This window comes from Pituophis catenifer, unplaced genomic scaffold, assembly GCF_029215685.1.
Source record: "Pituophis catenifer annectens isolate HBS135680 unplaced genomic scaffold, rPitCat1.0.hap2 SCAF_2, whole genome shotgun sequence".
Classification (NCBI taxonomy): domain Eukaryota; kingdom Metazoa; phylum Chordata; class Lepidosauria; order Squamata; family Colubridae; genus Pituophis; species Pituophis catenifer.
In genome coordinates, this window is record NW_027256882.1 from 209895315 (window position 1) to 209914635 (window position 19321).

Below are 19321 nucleotides of genomic sequence, written 5' to 3' on the forward strand. Positions count from 1 at the left end.
TATATCATTCAGATACTCTCACGAATACAAGTCTAGCTCCTCTTTGCTATTAAATCTGTGTTTGGCTTGCTGTTAAACAATTGAGAAAAGACCAGAAGTGATACGTTTAATAACATCTTTGAGAAACTCACCTCAGTGTCCACCACAACATTATAAAGTCGACCACCAGCCACTACTTCTAGTGCTGTTGCTGTAGAAACATCTTTCACAGTAATCAAAGATGCAACCAGCCCTTTCACACGATCTGGATTCCAGCTTGCTTCTGGATTCCTTAAAATCAATTTGTGAAAATGTATTAATGCTTTCAATGCACATTTTGTTGTTACTAAGTAATATTGTGAAATCACTTGACCAAGATAGAATGTTTCTTCCCAGTTTCCAAGTTCAACTGTAAAACATTTTAACATAATTCTTGTCTGGGGACAGGAGATACAATTTAATGTTCTGTAGCTTCACCTGTATTCAAAGCGTAGATTGGGGAACCTGGCCAGGAAATTTTCATAGGATTCCCTCAAACGATTTACCACACGGGATAACTCCTTTTGCTTTTCTAAAAGATGCTCTTCTTTTTTATCTGGAACAGCCAATGAATAAATAACATTATCCAGAGTATTTATTTCTAAGGATTCAGAAGAAGCTGATTAGTCAGAAACTTATAACCTGATATAAAGGTAAATGTTCCCCTCACACATATGTGCTAGTTGTTCCCGATTCTAGGGGACGGTGCTCATCTCCATTTCAAAGCCGAAGAGCCAGCGCTGTCCGAAGACGTCTCCATGATCGTGTGGCCGGCATGACTAAATGCCAAAGGTGCCTTGGTAGTACAGGGGTTTAAGGCACCCTGTTATTAAGCTGGTTATTAAGACCAGCTGCCTGCAATTACTGCAGGGTTCAAATCTCGCCAAGGCTCAAGGTTGACTCAGCCTTCCATCCTTTCTAAGGTAGGTAAATTGAGGACCCAGTTGTGGGGGCAATAAGCTGACTTTGTATAAATATACAAAAGGATGAAGACTATTGCTGAGCACATTGTAAGCCGCCCTGAGTCTTTGGAGAAGGGCGGCATATAAATCAAATTAAAAAAAAAAAAAAAAAAAGGTGCACAGAATGCTGTTACCTTCCCACCAAAGGTGGGTCCCTATTTTTCTACTTGCATTTTTTACGTGCTTTCAAACTGCTAGGTTGGCAGAAGCTGGGACAAGTAACGGGAGCTCACCCAGTTACACACTAGGGATTTGTACCGCTGAACTGCCGACCTTTCGATCGACAAGCTCAATGTCTTAGCCACTGAGCCACCATGTCCCTTTCATAACCTGATATAGAATATATATCTCATATATATATCACATCAAAAAACTCAGGATATCACAACACTAGAACTCAGGATGTTAACACACAGCCCATTACCCAGGTCGTTAAAACACAAAAGACTAAGGGCACACATCAAGGACCTCACCCACACGGATGTTACGAAACAGCTGACTAATCTGCAAACATTAACTCCATCAACCAATCAAGATGTAACAACACAGGCAACCAACCTGCTCACAACAACAAAGCCAGCACCCCACATCTCCCCACCAGTATTTATAGAGACGGCAGCTCCGATCATGCTTTCCTCACACAAGCATGAAGCCGAAGACACCAGCCTGAAGATGACGAGTGGGACCTCGTCGAAATGTCACCAAGATACTCTCAATCTTACACGGGAAAAGACCCAAATACACCAAAGGTTATATTCTATAACCTGATATAGAAGCTACCTAATATAAAATGTGCAAAATGGGCACGATTGTTACTAATTCATCATATATTCTAGCTCATATAGATGCAACATCACATCTATGTACAGATAATCCTTGACTTACAACAGTTCGGTTAGTGACCGTTCAAAGTTACAACGGCATTGAAAAATGTGACTTATGACCATTATTCACAGTTACAACCTTTTTTTTTAAAAAAAAAAATTGATTTATATGCCGCCCTTCTCCGGAGACTCAGGGCGGCTTACAATGTGCTCAGCAATAGCCTTCATACTTTTGTATATTTATACAAAGTCAGCTTATTGCCCCCACAACTGGGTCCTCAATTTACCTACCTTAGAAAGGATGGAAGGCTGAGTCAGCCTTGAGCCTGGCGAGATTCGAACCTGCAGTAATTGCAGGCAGCTGGTCTTAATAACAGGGTGCTTTAGACCACTGTACTACCAAGGCTCCTTTGCAGCATCCCCATCGTCACTTGATCAACATTCGGTTGCTTGGCAACTGGTTTGTATTTATGACCGCTGCAGTGGCCTGGGGATCATGTGATCACCTTTTGCGACCTTCCGACATGCAAAAGCAATGGGGAAGCCACATTCACTTAACAACTGGGTTACTAACTTATCAACTGCCATGATTCACCTAACAACTCTGGCAAGAAAGATCTTGAAATGGGTCAAAACTCACTTAACAAATGTCTCACTTGACAACTGAAATTAGGGGCTCAATTGTGATCGTAAGCCGAGGACTACCTGTTACTACTGTTAGTGCAGGACATGTTCAAATTGAGCCTGGAGTTATTGTCCTCCAAGTAAGCAGCAATTTGTCTTGAATCTCCATCCGTGTGTGTACAATAAGTAAAACCAAAGCCCTCCGTTCGAGAGAGCAAACAAACCTTCATAGTTGAGTTTCTTCATTTCACGTTCAAGTTTCTCTTTCTGGTTTTTAGCTGCTTCAAAGGATTCTTGATCTTTCTTATAGCCACCATCCATTTTTTTTACCTCACTCTGTTTAGTCTTTAGTTCTTGCTGCGCGTGTTTCAGTTTCATCTGAGCCTTCAAAAAAAGAAATATTTAGCGTGAAGTTCTGATTCAGATCTTTTACTTTGGAATGAAGTTAACTTTCCTAGAAACAGTCATTAAAAAAAAGTAAGCATCGTGAATCATCTGACTTTATGCACCAAACATCTTTTCGGAGAAGGGGAATGTTGACAGTTTAAATGGGTAAAACTGGCAAAGGAAAATGGTCCTGACCATAAAGAATAGAACGGGAAAATCATAAACCCCTTAAAACATAAAAATGAGCCTGAAAATGTCAGCTCTGCCCTCTCTACAGATACCTTTATGAAGGATTCCCCAGAAACAGGAATGGTTGCTCCCAGGGCCTAAACGTTTATCCAGTCTGGTAGGGAAACAATATTTCATGCAAACATATCTTATAATAGTTGAAGGTAAGACATGAGCAAATCTGGGCCTGCAGACAAGAGTCATATCCTAATCCTAAAAATAGGAAGATGTGCAAAACATCTTATATTACTGTTTTCCCAACTCCACAGGAAGGAAACAACGATTTCCAATAGAACGGCTTGGGCAGCCAACTTTAGCACTGAGGATTACAACTGGAGAAAGAAGTTGGGCAGCCAACTTCTTTCTCCAGTTGTAATCCTCAGTCCTAAAATCTAATCCCTCTGGCCAAGAGGGAATGAATCAGGAATGAAGCCAAATGTTAATATTTAATCAGATAAAGTGACTATTGTAAAGAATGTTCTTAACATGCAATTGCCAAGGGAAGGCTGATAGGCACCCTATGAATCTCTCCTGTTGCAATTTTTAAAAAATGACCATTTAGAAAATGGATGCTTTTAGGGTTTGACCAATGGACAGAGCAGAATATACTTTACAGTAGTACCCATTGGCTCAAATGTCCTGATGTAACGTCAGAGAAAACATTTCAAAAAATGATATTTGCGTTCTCTTCCAGCTATTTAGGAGCACATTCATAGAACTCGGGGAGAGGTGTAGAATCCGTGGCAGCAAATTAAAATTCAAGAGAGCCCATAATAGAAGTTGAAAAAAAAAGATCTCATCTTTAGTACAGAAAATATATATATTGGATATATCACCCCCCCCCCCCGAAAAACCCACTTCAACTCCTTCCTTATTCCAGATACCTCTTTTTATCACTGCTTTCTGACTTCATGAGTTGAAATCCCACAGCTCACAATAGTCTTTTAAGTTATTTTTGATATACAGGTATTCCTCCCTTAACTATTTGAAGTTATGACAGACCCTCTCCACCCAAAAGCTACTTACAACCCAGTTCTAGAGTTCCGATGGACACTTGCAACTCTCTCACTTTTATGGCCAATTCCAGTATATGGTGATCATGAGACCACAATTAACAATGTTTTTTCCATTTCTGACCTTTTTTACCAGTTTCCAGCAAAAAATGGCCATAGGAATAGTTTTGCTTAATGTCCCCTGTGTTTGATTAACAACAACCACATTCATTTGCAAGCAAATGCAGCAAAGAAGTCAGAAAATTTTGTCTCGCCAAGTGATTGACTACCATCATGACTTATGACGGACATTTTTGGGGGTCCATTACGATCGTAAGACAAGGACTACCTGTATGTGGCATTTAATGGTACGGTGCACCCAATTTGCCCAGAGACACACATTTATTACTTACTTGTTTCGCTTCTGTCTCTGCTTTGCTTATGTCATTCTTGCAAGTCATCATCTGTCCGGCAAGAGTAGCATCTTCCCCATCTTCACTGCTGGACAGGCCAGCTGACACTGCATTGAAATGCTGCTGTGCTGCAGCCAGAGCCTCAGTGTCTTTATTGTTTTCTTCCTGAAAAACACTCAAAGCATCTCTCAACTTCTGGACTTCTTTTTCCTTCAAGGCTAAAGCTTTAGAATCCTAAAACAAAAATAAATAAATAAATGTATGATTAAAAGGCCAATTTAAAAAAGAAAAAAAAATATACGAATTAATAAGAAAAGCTAAGTGCAATCCTACTTTATCCCACAATAAAATTCCAATGAAAGTTGACAATTAAAACAACTGTGACCTTAAGAGAATAATGAATTTGGCTGGCCAATCCTGACTCTGGGGCTGTTTTGGGTGCTCTTCTGCAGTTTAGATCACATCTACATATATTTATTCAGAAATAAGCCTCACTGTGTTCATAGTTTATTTATGTGGTCATAAAGTAAAACATCACATGACTGTGTCAAGTTATGTTATCAGTTTCAGCTGTAGTCATTAAATACAATGTCATGTGACTAGGCTGGCTTTTCCATTCACTTTGCTAGTCTGAAAACAACTGTGAAGGTTGTAAGCGGTGATCACATGACCGTGGGATGCTGCAACCGCTGTACACGAACACTGGTTGCCAAGCAACCGAATTGCAATCACTTGATCATAGGGACGCTGTGACGGCCACATCTTCGAGGACCAGTCATAAAATCTCCTGTTTCGGTGTCATCATAACTTTGAAGGATCACCGAACAAGTGGTCACTAAGTGAGAACTATATGTACTTTTAAAATACTGTGATATCCTAGTGTAGAAGTACTTGTATACAGTACATTATATATTTTCAAACATAAGCTTATCATGAATATAATTAAACGAGGGGGAAAATAGTGCATATTTTTAAGAGCATTTCCATTGCTTACCTCTTCCATGGCTTTAACCAATTCTTTCCGCTTTTTCTCTTCACTTTGTAAATTTTGCTTTTTGATAGCAAGGGTACTTTGTACTTTGGTATCAGTTCTCTGAATCTCGGCAAGACTTTCCTCTAGAGAATGGAGCGCACCACCAAATTCCTACGAATATAATTTGTTTTAATAGAAGCAGATTTATGTTTGCAATAGTACCTCTACCCATCTTCCTCAGGCATTTCACTAACACACACACACACACACACACACACAGGGAATGAAACAAAAGCCAACAATATTAAAATCCTTCCCTGAAGAATAATGTCAGATTCTTGAAGGATTCTTTAAGCAAAATCTAGACAGGAACTAACTGTGGAGCACACAGAAAAGCACATTATCTATCCTTACACATCATACAAAGCCCCCTGTTCTTGATATTGGCTTAACATGTTTTAAGATTGTAGCCCATTCAGTATTTTATGCCGGTTTGTGAGTTAAGCACTACATGAATCCAGACATTAAACATGCTTGTTTAGTGCCCTGAACTATAGAAAGTTTGAGCCTTTCTGACCTGGCTATACCTCTGTTTAGTGTTCAAAAGTGGGTTAACAATGTGCTAACAACTTCAAGACAAAGGCTCTTCTTTTTTGTTGTAATCAGTTATCTAGATCAGTGGTCCCCAACCTTTCCAGCTTGGCGGACTTGCAAGGGGGGGGGGTAAATGGTTCTCTGCAAATGGCTGCACATGCTCAATGGAGTTTTGTGCACAAGAGCAAGTACCCAGCACTGGAGCTTTGCGAGCATGCTCCCCCACTGCTTGTGCAGCCCGATTCCGAGTCGGCCACAGCCCAATAGTGGGCTGTGGCTCAGGGGTTGGGGACTCCTGACCTAGATTAACTGGAGTTAAGTACTGTCAACCTGAATACTTTACTAGCCTCTAGTTGTTCAATTAATTGTTTAAATATTTCTATAAGACATTATTTCTTCAAACAAATAAAGCTTTCAAAGTTTTATTCTTTACACGTGGACAGCTTATAATTTTAATAAAGTGGCTAAAAATGAGTTTTACTACTTGTATTAGCGTATTGTAATAAAGTAACTGGATAGGTCTTACTTGATCCCTTTTCTTTTCCATCTCTGATATTTCTTTGCTGAGTTCCTTCACTTTCTTCTCATTTTCAGTCATCTCTTCTTGCAGTTTTGAAATGCTGCTTTCCATCTCCTTTAGCACATCAGCAGAATGTACCTTGGTTTCTTCAGCTATTGTAAATTGATATGCCACATACAGACGGTTCAGATGTTCTATCTCTCTCACAACTTTTTGGTATTCCAAATAGGAGGATCGTTCCTGGTTAGGCAAATAAAATAATGCATCACGGACAGCTACAACAAACCAGAATATACAGGTAGTCCTCAACTTACAATAGTTCATTTAGTGACAGTTCAAAGTTACAACAGCACTGAAAAAAGTGACATTTGACCACACGTGACCATTGTAGCATCCCTATCATCACATGATCAAAATTCACTTAGCAAATGGAACATGAAAAGTCATAAAATGGAGCAAAACTCACTTAACTGTCTTGCTTAGCAACCGAAATTTTGGGCTCAACTGTGGTCATAAGTCAGGGACAACCTATATTCCATTAGAATGCAGGTAGCCCTCAACTGACAACCACAACTGAAACTCAAAATTTTGGTTGTTAAGTAAGACATTTGTTAAGTGAGTTTTGCTCCATTTTACAACCTTTCTTGGCACAGTTGCTAAGTGAATCACTGCAGTTGATAAGTTAGTAACCCGATCGTTAATTGAATCTGGCTTCCCCATTGCCTTTGCTTGTCAGAAGGCTGAAAAATATTATCAGAGGACCTTGGGACACAGCAACAGTTGTAAATATGAACCAGTTGCCAAGCATCTGCATTTTGATCACATGATCATGGGGATGCTGCAAAGGTTGTAACTGTCGTAAGTCACATTTTTCAGTGCCATTGTAACTTTGAATGATCACCAAACAAACTGTTTTAAGTCGAGGACTACCTGTATGACAGAACAGCTGTTCTGCATGAATGAAACTGAGAGATTCCTTCTCTCTCTTGCGGTCCTTCAGTTGCCCAGCAGGTGATAAATAGGAGAAGGAAAGAGGGACATTTTTATTGCATAAACACTTTTCCACTTGCATATTTTTGGATTTTGCCCATGGGTGCAATAGAAATGAAATGCAAAGTCTAATTGCAGTGAATCAAATTATTTCATTTATCGATTGAGGTTGCTTGAACACAACGAATTATTTTTTTTATTAACTAGACAAATGGTTAATAATGCTGCATACAATCAGTTCTTAGGACTAAATCTAATCAAAGATGGAGTTTTATTGTAAATTCTGTTTAGTTTAAACTGTAAATACCTCTTTCAGTTTTTGCAAGGTGGGTGTGATTTCTTCCTCTAAAATCTGTAAATGAAAAGCAAGATGTACTTAATTTTTCAATTCTCAAATTGAACGATGGCAATTCTGTTTTCTTAAGGGGACTAGTATAAATATAGGATCAAGTAACCATAATGCTGGTACCGTGCAAATTTCTTTGAGTTTTGCTTCTTTTTTCTCAATAGTTTTTTGTGCTGCTAGTTTCTTACACTCATACATCCTTGTGCCAGCTGCTTCTTCAATCATAGCCAGTATCTAGAACAGCAAGAATAAAAATATATAATACAACCACAGGTCAAGCTGTTTAAAAGATAAAAATCACAATAGAAAATACAGTGTCATGCTTACCTCTGGGGGCTTCATATTGAGTACTTTGGTAATTCGGCCCTAAGATAGAAGGAAAATAGCCAGCTATTAATATCTTAGTATTTTAAAGGCCTTATTATAATCTACATATAGTGAATTATGGTGCATATCTCCCTTGGAAAGAGTATCTGGAAAGTGGGACAAAAATTATCACAGCACATTTGTAACAAAACCCACTGGACAAGGGTATGGTAGTAGCTCATGGAAAGCTTTGTTACTATGTTTTCCCATCTATAATTTTACAAGGCGATCAGTGATATTCCTGTAATATCCTTTTTGACACTAGATTCATGCCCATCCATAGATCATTAGATGCAGACGTGCTTAAAGGCATGCAACCAACTATGAAGAAGAACAAAAGATCATATGTTTAATTCTGGACTGAGTTAGCCGAAGCTAATTAGGTTTTGACAAGGAAAAATGAGCTTAAAAACAGAGAAAAAGCATATCAAATGATAAAAAGCATCACCAATTTACAATCTAGAAGGACAATACAATAAAAAAGGTTATGAACATACATACATTACCTGCATAATAAGAAAATGAGGATTATTGACATTCAATCCAACAGAGCAGAAGAGATCTTGTACTCTGGTATTGTTTGCATTGACACCATTGATTAAGTATTTATTTCTACCTCCAATCACCACCTAGAAAATGAATGACAAAGGACTATTAGTGTATGACCTGTCATCTCAAAAAAATTGACCATTTAACATACACTGTTTTAAAAATGACCTCCCTTCTAAACTATTCGGAAAAAAAATCAAGATGCAAAGTTTTAGTTTTTCTACTTGCACCAATTTTTTTTAAAATACTTAATAGACATCACACAAGGACTTAAGATATCACATTAGCTCACCTGTCTTGTGACTGTTATCTCGTCATGATTCTCAAATCCTAGTGGACTCTGCTTCTTATCAAAATTATCGAAAGTGATAGAAACAGAAGCCTTAGTAATTCCAGCCTGCCCATTTTTGTAAACAAGATCTTGCAAGTTGGAAGCTCTCACCTAAAATTAATTTTTAAGACAAAATGATACCAGTAAGATAAACAGATAGGGATGCTTGGGTTATAGGATTGCATCACAAAATAAATTTACTGATTCTATTTAAAACAAATATTATGCTCCTGTATAAACCTTTTGTACATTTTACATGTATTGTCAACCCATCATTCCAATCTACAATTCAGTTCACTTAAGAGACAAGATAAACCCATTTTAAGGGATATGGTATGGGCAAAATTTATTTTAAAAGATTATCGGAGTCTGTCCTTCTCAAAATATTTTGTTTATAAAAATTATTTGTGAAAAGGCCCACAGCCAAAATGTAAAAGAATTTTTCCACAATGTTTATACTTTTATCAAATGAATTTGGCATGTTAAATTATCATTCTCTTGCAAATAAAGATAAATGTTTAACACATTATCAGGATTTATATGGAATTTTAAGAAGAAAATATACTTTAGAGCTAGTCCAAGAGTCAACATTAAACATGCTAAGAGCAGAATTTTTTAAAGGTAGCCAATATCTAAGATATACACACTTACCTGTGACAGATTGGTGATTCCCAATAAAAAACAGATGGAGTCCAGGATATTTGATTTGCCACTTCCGTTTAAGCCGGTAATAGCATTGAATAGAGGGTCAAAATCATTAACTTCTGTCCTCTGAGCATAAGACTTAAAACCTTCAAGAATAATTGACCTGATGTACATTTCAGCTAATTTCCCTATAGATTCCAAGTAAATTCACCTCCACCCTATAAAATAAACATTTCTTCCATTATTCCACAGTTCAAAATATATGCCTGCTTTATAAAGCCCCTTTAATATAACCCAACAGCTAGGAGTAGGAAAAGCAATTACTATTCAATCAACTGAACAATGTGTAATTTAACAAGTAGAAATGGATCATTTCTATATAAATGGATCATATACAGATATTGATAGCAATATCACAAATTAAGTCCCAATGACTTCATTATTAGATCTCCCATATTATGCAGGAGCAATTAATATTTGCTTTGAAGCCGTGTAGAATATATATGGGGAGTTGATAAGCATATCTTTTCAAAAAAACATTTGGCAAAAACTGTATCCCAACAGTTAACTATCTGCGCTAGACAAAACCCACAAATTTCTTGGAGTATTTAGGCTTCAACCCACACAGACTCTTGTCTATGAGTAAATGCAGTTGGAATATACAGGTAGTCCTTGATTTACGATCACAATTGAGGCCAAAATTTCTGTTGTTAAGTGAGTTTTGCCCCATTTTACAACTTTTCTTGCCGCAGTTGTTAAGTGAATCACTGCAGTTGATAAGTTAGTAACACGGTTGTTAAGTGAATCTGGCTTCCCCATTGACTTTGCTTCTCAAAAGGTCGCAAAAAGGGGATCACACGACCCCAGGATGCTGCAATGGTCATAAGTATGAACCCATTGCCAAGCATCTGAATTCTAATCACATGACCATGGGGATGTTGCAACGGTCCTTAAGTGTGAAAAACGACCATAAGTCACTTTTTTCAGTGCCGCTGTAATTTTGAACAGTCCCTAAAAGAACTGTTGTAAGTCGAGGACTGCCTGAACATAGGTGTGTAATATTGCATCTCTACCAGCTCAATAATAAAGATGTCTATGTTCAAAACACAAAAGTTGCAATAAGGCATTTTAAATGTTTTCAAAACTGCCTATCCAGCATATGCCAAACAATTGAAGAGTCCAAAAACTACTTCTACTACTGGATATGATTTATATATATATAATATATATATCCAAATATATCCAAAATATATATAATATAATATTATCTATCTATCTATCTATCTATCTATCTATCTATCTATCTATCTATCTATAAAGAATCTGAATCCGAAGTGTTCAATTCAATCGGATTTAGGTCGACATAAAACTCCCTTGATTGACAGTCTAAAAGTGCTCTTTGATTAGTTTAAGATGCTTCGGGGTGGGGAGGAAGCAAAAAAAAACAACAACCAAAACTTTGCGGATATTTGGGCCCCTAATAATTTAGGGGACTCCGATTCCCCCATAGGGCAGAAGTCCTCACCGCCAGGCAGGGCTGCCTTCCCTTCCAACCGACTCGACCGCAACCGCTCCAGCGCCTTTTCAGCTTCCTCTACTTGAATTTGGCGCGGGGGTCCTTTCATTCTGTTCCGCGCAGGAGTTCAACTCAGGGCTGTTCGGCATATTGCCTGATTTTTTTTTTTTTTGCTTCGTCAAGAAATCGAATGAATCAGGCATTTGGGAAAGGCCACCCACGAGAGAAAAACAACTTGACGGGCTCCTATGCTCCCTTTCACGCAGCAACACGATTGGTGGGAAAGAACCCAAACGGAGGGCGGGGCCCCAAGATATTAAAATAGTCCGCTTAATTTCTCAGGCCCCGCCCTCCGTTTGGATTTAAAGCGGCAATGACACCAGAAACTGTTACTTTTGCAAGGAGGGAATATGGAGCCCTGGACTAGATGAAGCTGTACTTTTTGTGGGCAGCCTTATATATTCTTAACCAATAAGCTGCTGCTGCTGCTGCTCTGCTGCTGCTGCTGCTGCTTCTTCTTCTTCTTCTTCTTCTTCTTCTCCTTCTTCTCCTCCTCCTCCTCCTCCTCCTCCTCCTCCTCATTATTATTATTATTTACCATGATTATGTGACCAAAATTAAGGCACTTGACAACTGTTTCGTGCTTATGACGGTAGCAGTGTCCTGGAGTCCAAGATCATAAGTTACGAAAGTTACTCCAGGAAATCTTTTAAACAGAACCTTACAGGTAGTCCTTGCCTTACTATAATTGAGCCCAAAATTTATGTGGTTAAGTGAGACAACTGCTAAGTGAGTTTTGCCCCATCTTACGATCTTTCTTGCCACCGTTGTTAAGTGAATCACTGCAGCCGCTAAAATAGTAACATGGTTGTTAGGTGAATCTGGTTTCCCCATTGACTTTGCTTGTCAAAAGGTTGCAACCGTCATGAGCATGAACCAGTTGCCAAGCCCCTGAATTTTGGTCACATGATCATTGGGGATGCTACAAAGGTAGTGACTGAAAAATGGTCATAAGTCACTTTTTTCAGTGCCTTTGTAACTTTGAACGGTCACTAAGTGAACTGCTGTAAGTCGAAGACTATCTGTATTTTTCAGGTTGTAACCCGTTTTGTGTTAACAGTCCTAATAGTTGGAAATTTTACTTTTGTAAACTATAACAAGCACCTGTTAAAGAACGACTTTCCTTTTTATAAAAATATCTTGTGCAATAAGGTTGTGCAAATATTAAGAAAATTACATCTTAAGAATTGTAAGTTCATCTTAAAATAAGCACTATGTCCATATGGACTTCATTTCAGAAAGCTGTTTTTAATTATAATAAGTTTTTATTTGTTTTGCTTTTGAGTTTTCCTTTGTAAAGCAGAGATGTTAGCATAAACATATATGAAATATATGGAGAGTCATGGCTTGTTGGATTAATTCTTTAATGTTTTAATTTTAATTCAAAATAAATTACTTCGGTTTCATTCTGGTTCCACCAACACAATATTTCTCAAGGGGGAATTCTAGGAGTTGAAATTCACACATCTTAAAGTTGCTGAAATTGAGAACACACTGCACCAGCTTGTCAACATTAACATTTGAAATTTTATTTTAAAATACAGATATGACCCTATTTTAAAATACAGATATGACCCTGTATTTAAAATACAGATATGACCCTATATGCCAAAATAAGTAGATTGGTTTTTTTTTTTTTTATTAGACTCTGAGCAGAATTCTACAAGTCAACAAAATAATTAAACATTTACATGTATAAATAAATATATTTATATCAGATCAACAAAGTGGTGGAAATAGTACAGGCAATGCAATGAATACAACTGAGTGATGTCATAATGAGTTCCTCAGCTTCCTCACTTTCTGGAAGCAGAATGGAAGTACACAAAGCAGCATATTTATGAGAAAGCATGATGCTTTTTGTGAATAAATGTTTTCTGCCAGCATTGCCAGATAATAGCGGATGGTGCGTGTATAAATGCAGAGCTAAGAATTGTATTTTGGTCCTTTTCAAGTATACTATAGATTTATGTCATCAGGAAGCATATGACAAATGTGTTAATCAAAAGTGAACTGTCTTCATAGAAAAAATAATAATCTCACATTTAATATAATTCACTTAAAACAAAGTATTTGTAATAATGGAACAATGATTACAAGGAAAGGTATAAAGAAAATGTATAAAGGTAACTAACTCTATTTTGTAGCCTATCTTCAGTTGTTGAGATTATCTGTTATGTTATTGAAATTAGCTTCATCTCTGCTTCAAGCAACTCGACCTGTGTGATTCTTAGATGATCCAGACTGGGTCTGAAGCCAGAATTTCATTCTAACAGACTTATGCACAAACCATATTGGAAACAAATATCCTTTTTAAAACAGATATCACTATTTTCGCTCATTCTTCAGTCACTGAGTGGTTCAGTCATTTTCCTGTGCTGTTTTCATATTCCCATCCATCCATTTGTGCCATACAGCAGGATATTTTTTTTCCTCCTGGATCACATTCATTTACAATGTTGTAAGTTTTCCCTCAGAATTCATCTCTGGTTCTGGCAATTTCAGAATCCACTGGAAAGTAACATAAGACCTTTGAGTTCCCAGTTTTGTACGCATATACAACAACCTAAGTAATATCAGTTTCTCCTTTTTGGTGTACCTATTAGTTATTTCATTTATAATTAAGTCTACACCTTCATTAATAAGCAGTCACTGAGTACACTGTAGTCACTTTGCATAACCATTGCCCACTTTTTCCCCATCCATATCGACACTTAGCATCTCTGATCTAAGGCTAGCTTACATATACAGGTAATCCTCGATTTACAATAGTTCATTTAGTAACTATTCCAAGTTACAGCGGCACTGAGAAAAGTGACTTATGACTGTTTGTTACACTGACGACCATTGTGCAATCCCCATGGTCATATGATCAAAATCCAGATACTTGTCAACTGACTCGTATTTATGATAACTGCAGTGTCCTGGAGTCATGTGATCACGTTTTGCAAAATCAATAGAGAAGCCAGATTGACTTAACAACTGTGTTAATTACTTAACAAGTACAGTGATTCACTTAACAATTGTGGCAAGAAAGATCGTAAAATGGGGCAAAACTCAATTAACAAATGTCTCACTTAGCAACAGAAATTTTGCATTCAGTTGTGGTCGTAAGTTGAATACCTGTATATTTGCTTGCATCACATCAACTAGGAGTTGTATGCAGTGTATTAATATGCACTCTAGATGTAGGTTTGGTAATGAAAATAAGTTCTAAGCAATTATTTCTGGAGGTGTAAGGCATTCTTGCAATTAGCAACTACATCAGGAAATATACAAATCAGAATAGGCCATTTGAGCATTGTTTGTGTATGTATCTTCTCTATCTTGTTACATTGTGGATTATAACATGTTTTCAGCTGCCTTTAAAATCTTGAAGGGCTTCAGCTGACCATTTTCAGGGAAAATACCTTAATTGGAATAGTATTGAGCTTATTATAAAAATGACCGGTTTACAAAATATTAACCAAATTTCATGTGTTGTATAACAATTATTTTATACTTCAAGTGAAGAATTTTGAGTCTTGGCCATTGAGTATAAATGCATAAATGCATGTGGATAGCATTTTCATTTTTGCCTAGCACACTATAGGCTATTATTGAATTTTTGCATGTCTATGTATACTATGCCACACATGAGATGTTAACATCTTAATATTTTTTTTTACAAAAAATTGCAGAAAGTAGTTCTCTCAGTAATTCATCCAGCCCAATCTTTTTCTGAAAAGCTGTCAACCATGAGATAATATTTAGACTTTTAGTTAACATGTTAGAACCCTATATTCAGCGGTGAAATCTACTTACCTTTGCTATCAGTTTGGGTGCGCTCCCGCGTGGGAACACACACATATTACCCGCAGGAGTGCCTCTTCTGCGCATGCGCAGAACCTTCTGTGCATGCGCAGATGGTTAAAAAACGGGACGTAATGATGTCCTGGTGGGTGGGCAGAGCCTCCCACCGCCAGCACTACCGGTTTGGCGAGCTGGATAGAACCGGGGGGGGGGGGGATTTCACAGCTGCCTATACTGATAAAACATGAAAGAGATGTTTTGGTATCGTCAGATAAAGTAAAAACCCTTGATATGATGCAAATTATTTTTCAGATTTCTACAGATATTGTGCATAACTTCTAATCCTTCTGATTGGGAAATTACAAATAGAATTATTTGCATTATAATCAAACTGGGATGCTGGACACTTCAAGATGTTCCTTAATTTTAATGTGATGTTGGAACTCCAGGTTGTTTAGTAAAATAAACTGGCAATATCTGAGGAACATATGGAATAGAACTTGAATAATTTTAACAATGTATTTTAATTTTTAATGACCTCTTTAAATATTTGCAGAAATAATTCCATTTCAGCCTTTTGTTCAAAAGAAAAATTAACTAGCCACTTTTAAATAGGAATTACCCCAAAATGTCAATTTCTCTTAAGTACCCAAATAAAAATTTCTGCCCAAAATGCCTACCATAGTTAGCATCAATAACTCTTCTGAACCTCGAGTGGCAAATTCTAACACTTGAGTTCACAGTGTAATATTGAAATCGTTTTCATTCCAATATGTTCTTGAAGTTATGTAAATATGTCCAATAATATTATTTAAAAACAGGAAAATTAAAACTATGGAAGATTTTAAAAGCAAGTTTTAAATCCAGCATTTATAATAATAATAATAATAATAATTTTATTTCTATACCACCCTTCTCCCGAAGGACTCAGGGCGGTGTACAGCCAATTTAAAAACACAAGACACAACAATTTGGGCGATTTAAAACCCCAAAAATTAAAATACCCCAATTTAAAATTATTATATTGACAGCCCTGCCTGGCGGAACAACAGGGTCTTCAGTGCGCAGCGGAACACCCGGAGGTCGGAGATCTTACGTATTTCCGGGGGCAGTTCATTCCACAGGGTTGGGGCTCCCACAGAGAAGGCCCTCCCCCTGGGTGTCATGTTATCTAGGCAGTATAATACACATAATAAAGAAAAAATACTTGTGGTATTAAAAATATTACAAATAATGACCCACGAATTACAATGGAGTCACCTTCCACATTATCTAAGTTTTTATTACCATCTTTTTAAATAGTTCCCCTCTCCCCATCTTTTCTCTCTCTTCAGTTCTGGAAATCTTGGAAATGTTATTAGTTTTCATTTTTTATTTTGGAGTATCAAACATTTGTTATCAAACCATAATAATATGACAAATGAGAAAGGATTATTTCTCAGGTTTAATTAAAAAATAGTATGCCTTTGTAATTAAATCTTCAGACCCACCTGAAATCCTGAGTTGGTTTTAGAGTTACCAAATATAGTAATCTATGTCTTGCTCTAGTATCAGAAAAATGTATACAATCCCCAACCAAATTGGAAGAATTTTGTGTAGCCCCATAAACCAATCTTTGGCTAGAAAACAAAATAGAGGTAGCAATGGCATCATTATGGTAGTCAATTTTGACAATGTAAGCAAATAAGAATACTGAAAACACAAATCTTAAAATATCTCCTGATTATGTTGCTGATACAAATCACTCTTTCAGAACTAAATCTTGTATATTACATACCAGTAGTTAGGTATTTACACACACCGTTTAAGGAGCCAAGCCATGTTAACTTGGTGTTTTAAAAGTAGGTCCATTGATAACCAAAAAAATTAATAATCTTTAAAATTAGGTGAACAAATGACCAGATTTTCATTCCTCTCCAGCTGGTTCATTGTGACTCTGGAACCATAGTGATGTCATAGAAAGTGACACAAAAGGCTGGCGGGGAGGGGAAATACAGTAAAACTCACTCAGTTTCTTGTGAAGTTGGGTACTTTTGGTATTAACCATGGATCCCTCATTTCACATATTTTTATATTTTCTAATATGTCTAGGAGCAGTTGCTAAAGGTACAGGTCTATGAAATCTATCTGTCTTCGTTAGGATATAAATTTATTCTAAAATAATAATTTTTATTTGCTAGATTTATAATGTGATTTTCCCTCAAAAATCTTATAATGGTATATGTTTTCCATTTTGCATTTTTCCCCCTGTAATAATATTTGGGTTGGTTGAACTGAGAATAAGTTAATGGCCTCAAATGAATAAGCTTCCATGGCTCAGGGCAGATTTCAAACTAGGTTTCCCTTATTCTAGTTCAGCACTTTAGCCATGGCTATACAATGGCTAAAATTTGTATTTTTGAAATATACATTTCAGGAAGACATTTTATATTTTCCCACGATTTTGCTGTTTGACAGCCCTGGCTTTTTAGCCTCATTGAAGTAGGACTTGATCACAAAAGAGTTCACACATGCACAAAAAACCTTCTTCCAAGCAAGATTGACGGCCACTTACTTTCCTAAGAAGAACTACTCAAAACTACAGCAAGCATAATTTGAATCTTGGATTGGACCTGCCACACTGTTTAGCTGAGCACAGGGCTTAGCATCCTCCAGTGTTGCTATTCATTTATACTCTAATCCTAGACTATTCATCAATCAGTACATTTATATGTATTTATTTAATACATTTATATGCCACCCATCTCATTGTCAAGTGACTCTGAGTGGCTTACAAATATCATAAAAACAATGATACAAAACATTAAATGATTATATCTTCCATTGTTCTTGCTCAGCTATCTTTTAGTGTAAAGTTTTGGTGAATTCGCTTTCCTTCCTTCCTTCCTTCCTTCTTTTCTTTAGCAATTCCATTAAGGAATTCAGCATTAAAGGAAACTAAGGATACCCAGAAGCTAAAACAAAGCTTGAAGATCTTGCGGGATTATTGTAAGTTGATTGATGCTACAGTTGTTCTTTCATTGCATGACCTATTTGTTTTTTTAGATAGATCGAATTCTTTATTGGCCAAGTGTGATTGGACACACAAGGAATTTGTCTTTGGTGCATATGCTCTCAGTGTACATAAAAGATACATTTAATCATCAAGTTCCCTATCAACCATTTAAATAATAGTTTTTACTATTTGGGATGGACTTCCCTTAGCAGGATTCAGAAGTTGACATTTTCAATCTCATTTTCTTAGATTTCTCTAGCCAACAACTTCCTGAAGGAGAGATACAATACTTCTTGTAGCAGAGAGCAAAAGACCAATTTCTCAAATCTTCTTCTCTAAATAGAAGAGATACTTGTGGTTTTGGGTTTTTTTAAAAAAACTGCAGGTAACTCTTAGAGAGGAAAGAAATAAGCCAGAAGTTGGGTACTGGGCCTAAGAAATATTGTTCCTCTGTTGGCCCGCTATTCTTCAACTGATTGAGGACCTGATGTTATTTCAATATATGACTGAGCTGTTTAAAAGACATAGTTTATACAGTACAAGGAGTATTACAATATCATGTGGTCAACAACCTTTTGTTGAAACTGTTATGTAGAATTTCATACATACACACAACACATACAGTACATATATATACAAACACACGCACACACACAGAGAGAGAGAATGAGAAGACCTTATATATACATTTTCTTGTTACTCTATGTTTGTTTTTCTTTTCCCTTTTTTCCCCTATTTGCCATTGTTTTATATTTTTCTCTTTGTTGTATTTTATTAAATAAGCTATAGGCATACTAAAGAAACATACGTTATCTTGCAGTGGATGAGCTTGGCATCAAACAACCCCCAGAGACACAAACCGAGTACCCCATTTTAAAGGGTAAGATTTACTAAGGGGCTATCAGATCCACAAGCCATTACAACAAAAACCATTGTAACAGGGTAGGTAGATGTAATGCCAAAGTTACAATGGTTTTTGAAAATAATGATGGCCTTCCTGTCGACATCAAGATATTCCCTATGGCTGATGAGTTTTTTTAATTTTTGGAAAGCTCTAGAGCTATTTTAAATCAATGGGAAAAAAAGATTAGAATTTGACACTAGAGAGAAAGTTCTGGTGAGGTTGCTTAATATGAGCATTGATCCAGTGTTTATTAATTTGATACTTAATACACACTGTTCTATAGTGTAATCTT

At 36.8% G+C, this 19321-nt stretch overlaps 1 protein-coding gene across 1 annotated transcript in view; it reads right to left on the reverse strand.

The window, feature by feature from the left end:
* The window catches only part of SMC2 (structural maintenance of chromosomes 2), a 29352-nt gene extending 19416 nt beyond the window's left edge, over positions 1 to 9936 (reverse strand). Inside the window, exons 1-12 of the mRNA XM_070935498.1 lie at positions 9769 to 9936; positions 9079 to 9228; positions 8744 to 8866; positions 8199 to 8237; positions 7995 to 8105; positions 7833 to 7877; positions 6542 to 6775; positions 5443 to 5592; positions 4449 to 4682; positions 2653 to 2812; positions 457 to 574; positions 132 to 270 (exon numbers count right to left, since the gene is read on the reverse strand). Of these exons, the coding sequence (XP_070791599.1) occupies positions 132 to 270; positions 457 to 574; positions 2653 to 2812; positions 4449 to 4682; positions 5443 to 5592; positions 6542 to 6775; positions 7833 to 7877; positions 7995 to 8105; positions 8199 to 8237; positions 8744 to 8866; positions 9079 to 9228; positions 9769 to 9936 (1671 nt within the window). The remainder of the gene's footprint in view (positions 1 to 131; positions 271 to 456; positions 575 to 2652; positions 2813 to 4448; positions 4683 to 5442; positions 5593 to 6541; positions 6776 to 7832; positions 7878 to 7994; positions 8106 to 8198; positions 8238 to 8743; positions 8867 to 9078; positions 9229 to 9768) is intronic.
* Between the last annotated feature and the right edge of the window lie 9385 nt (positions 9937 to 19321).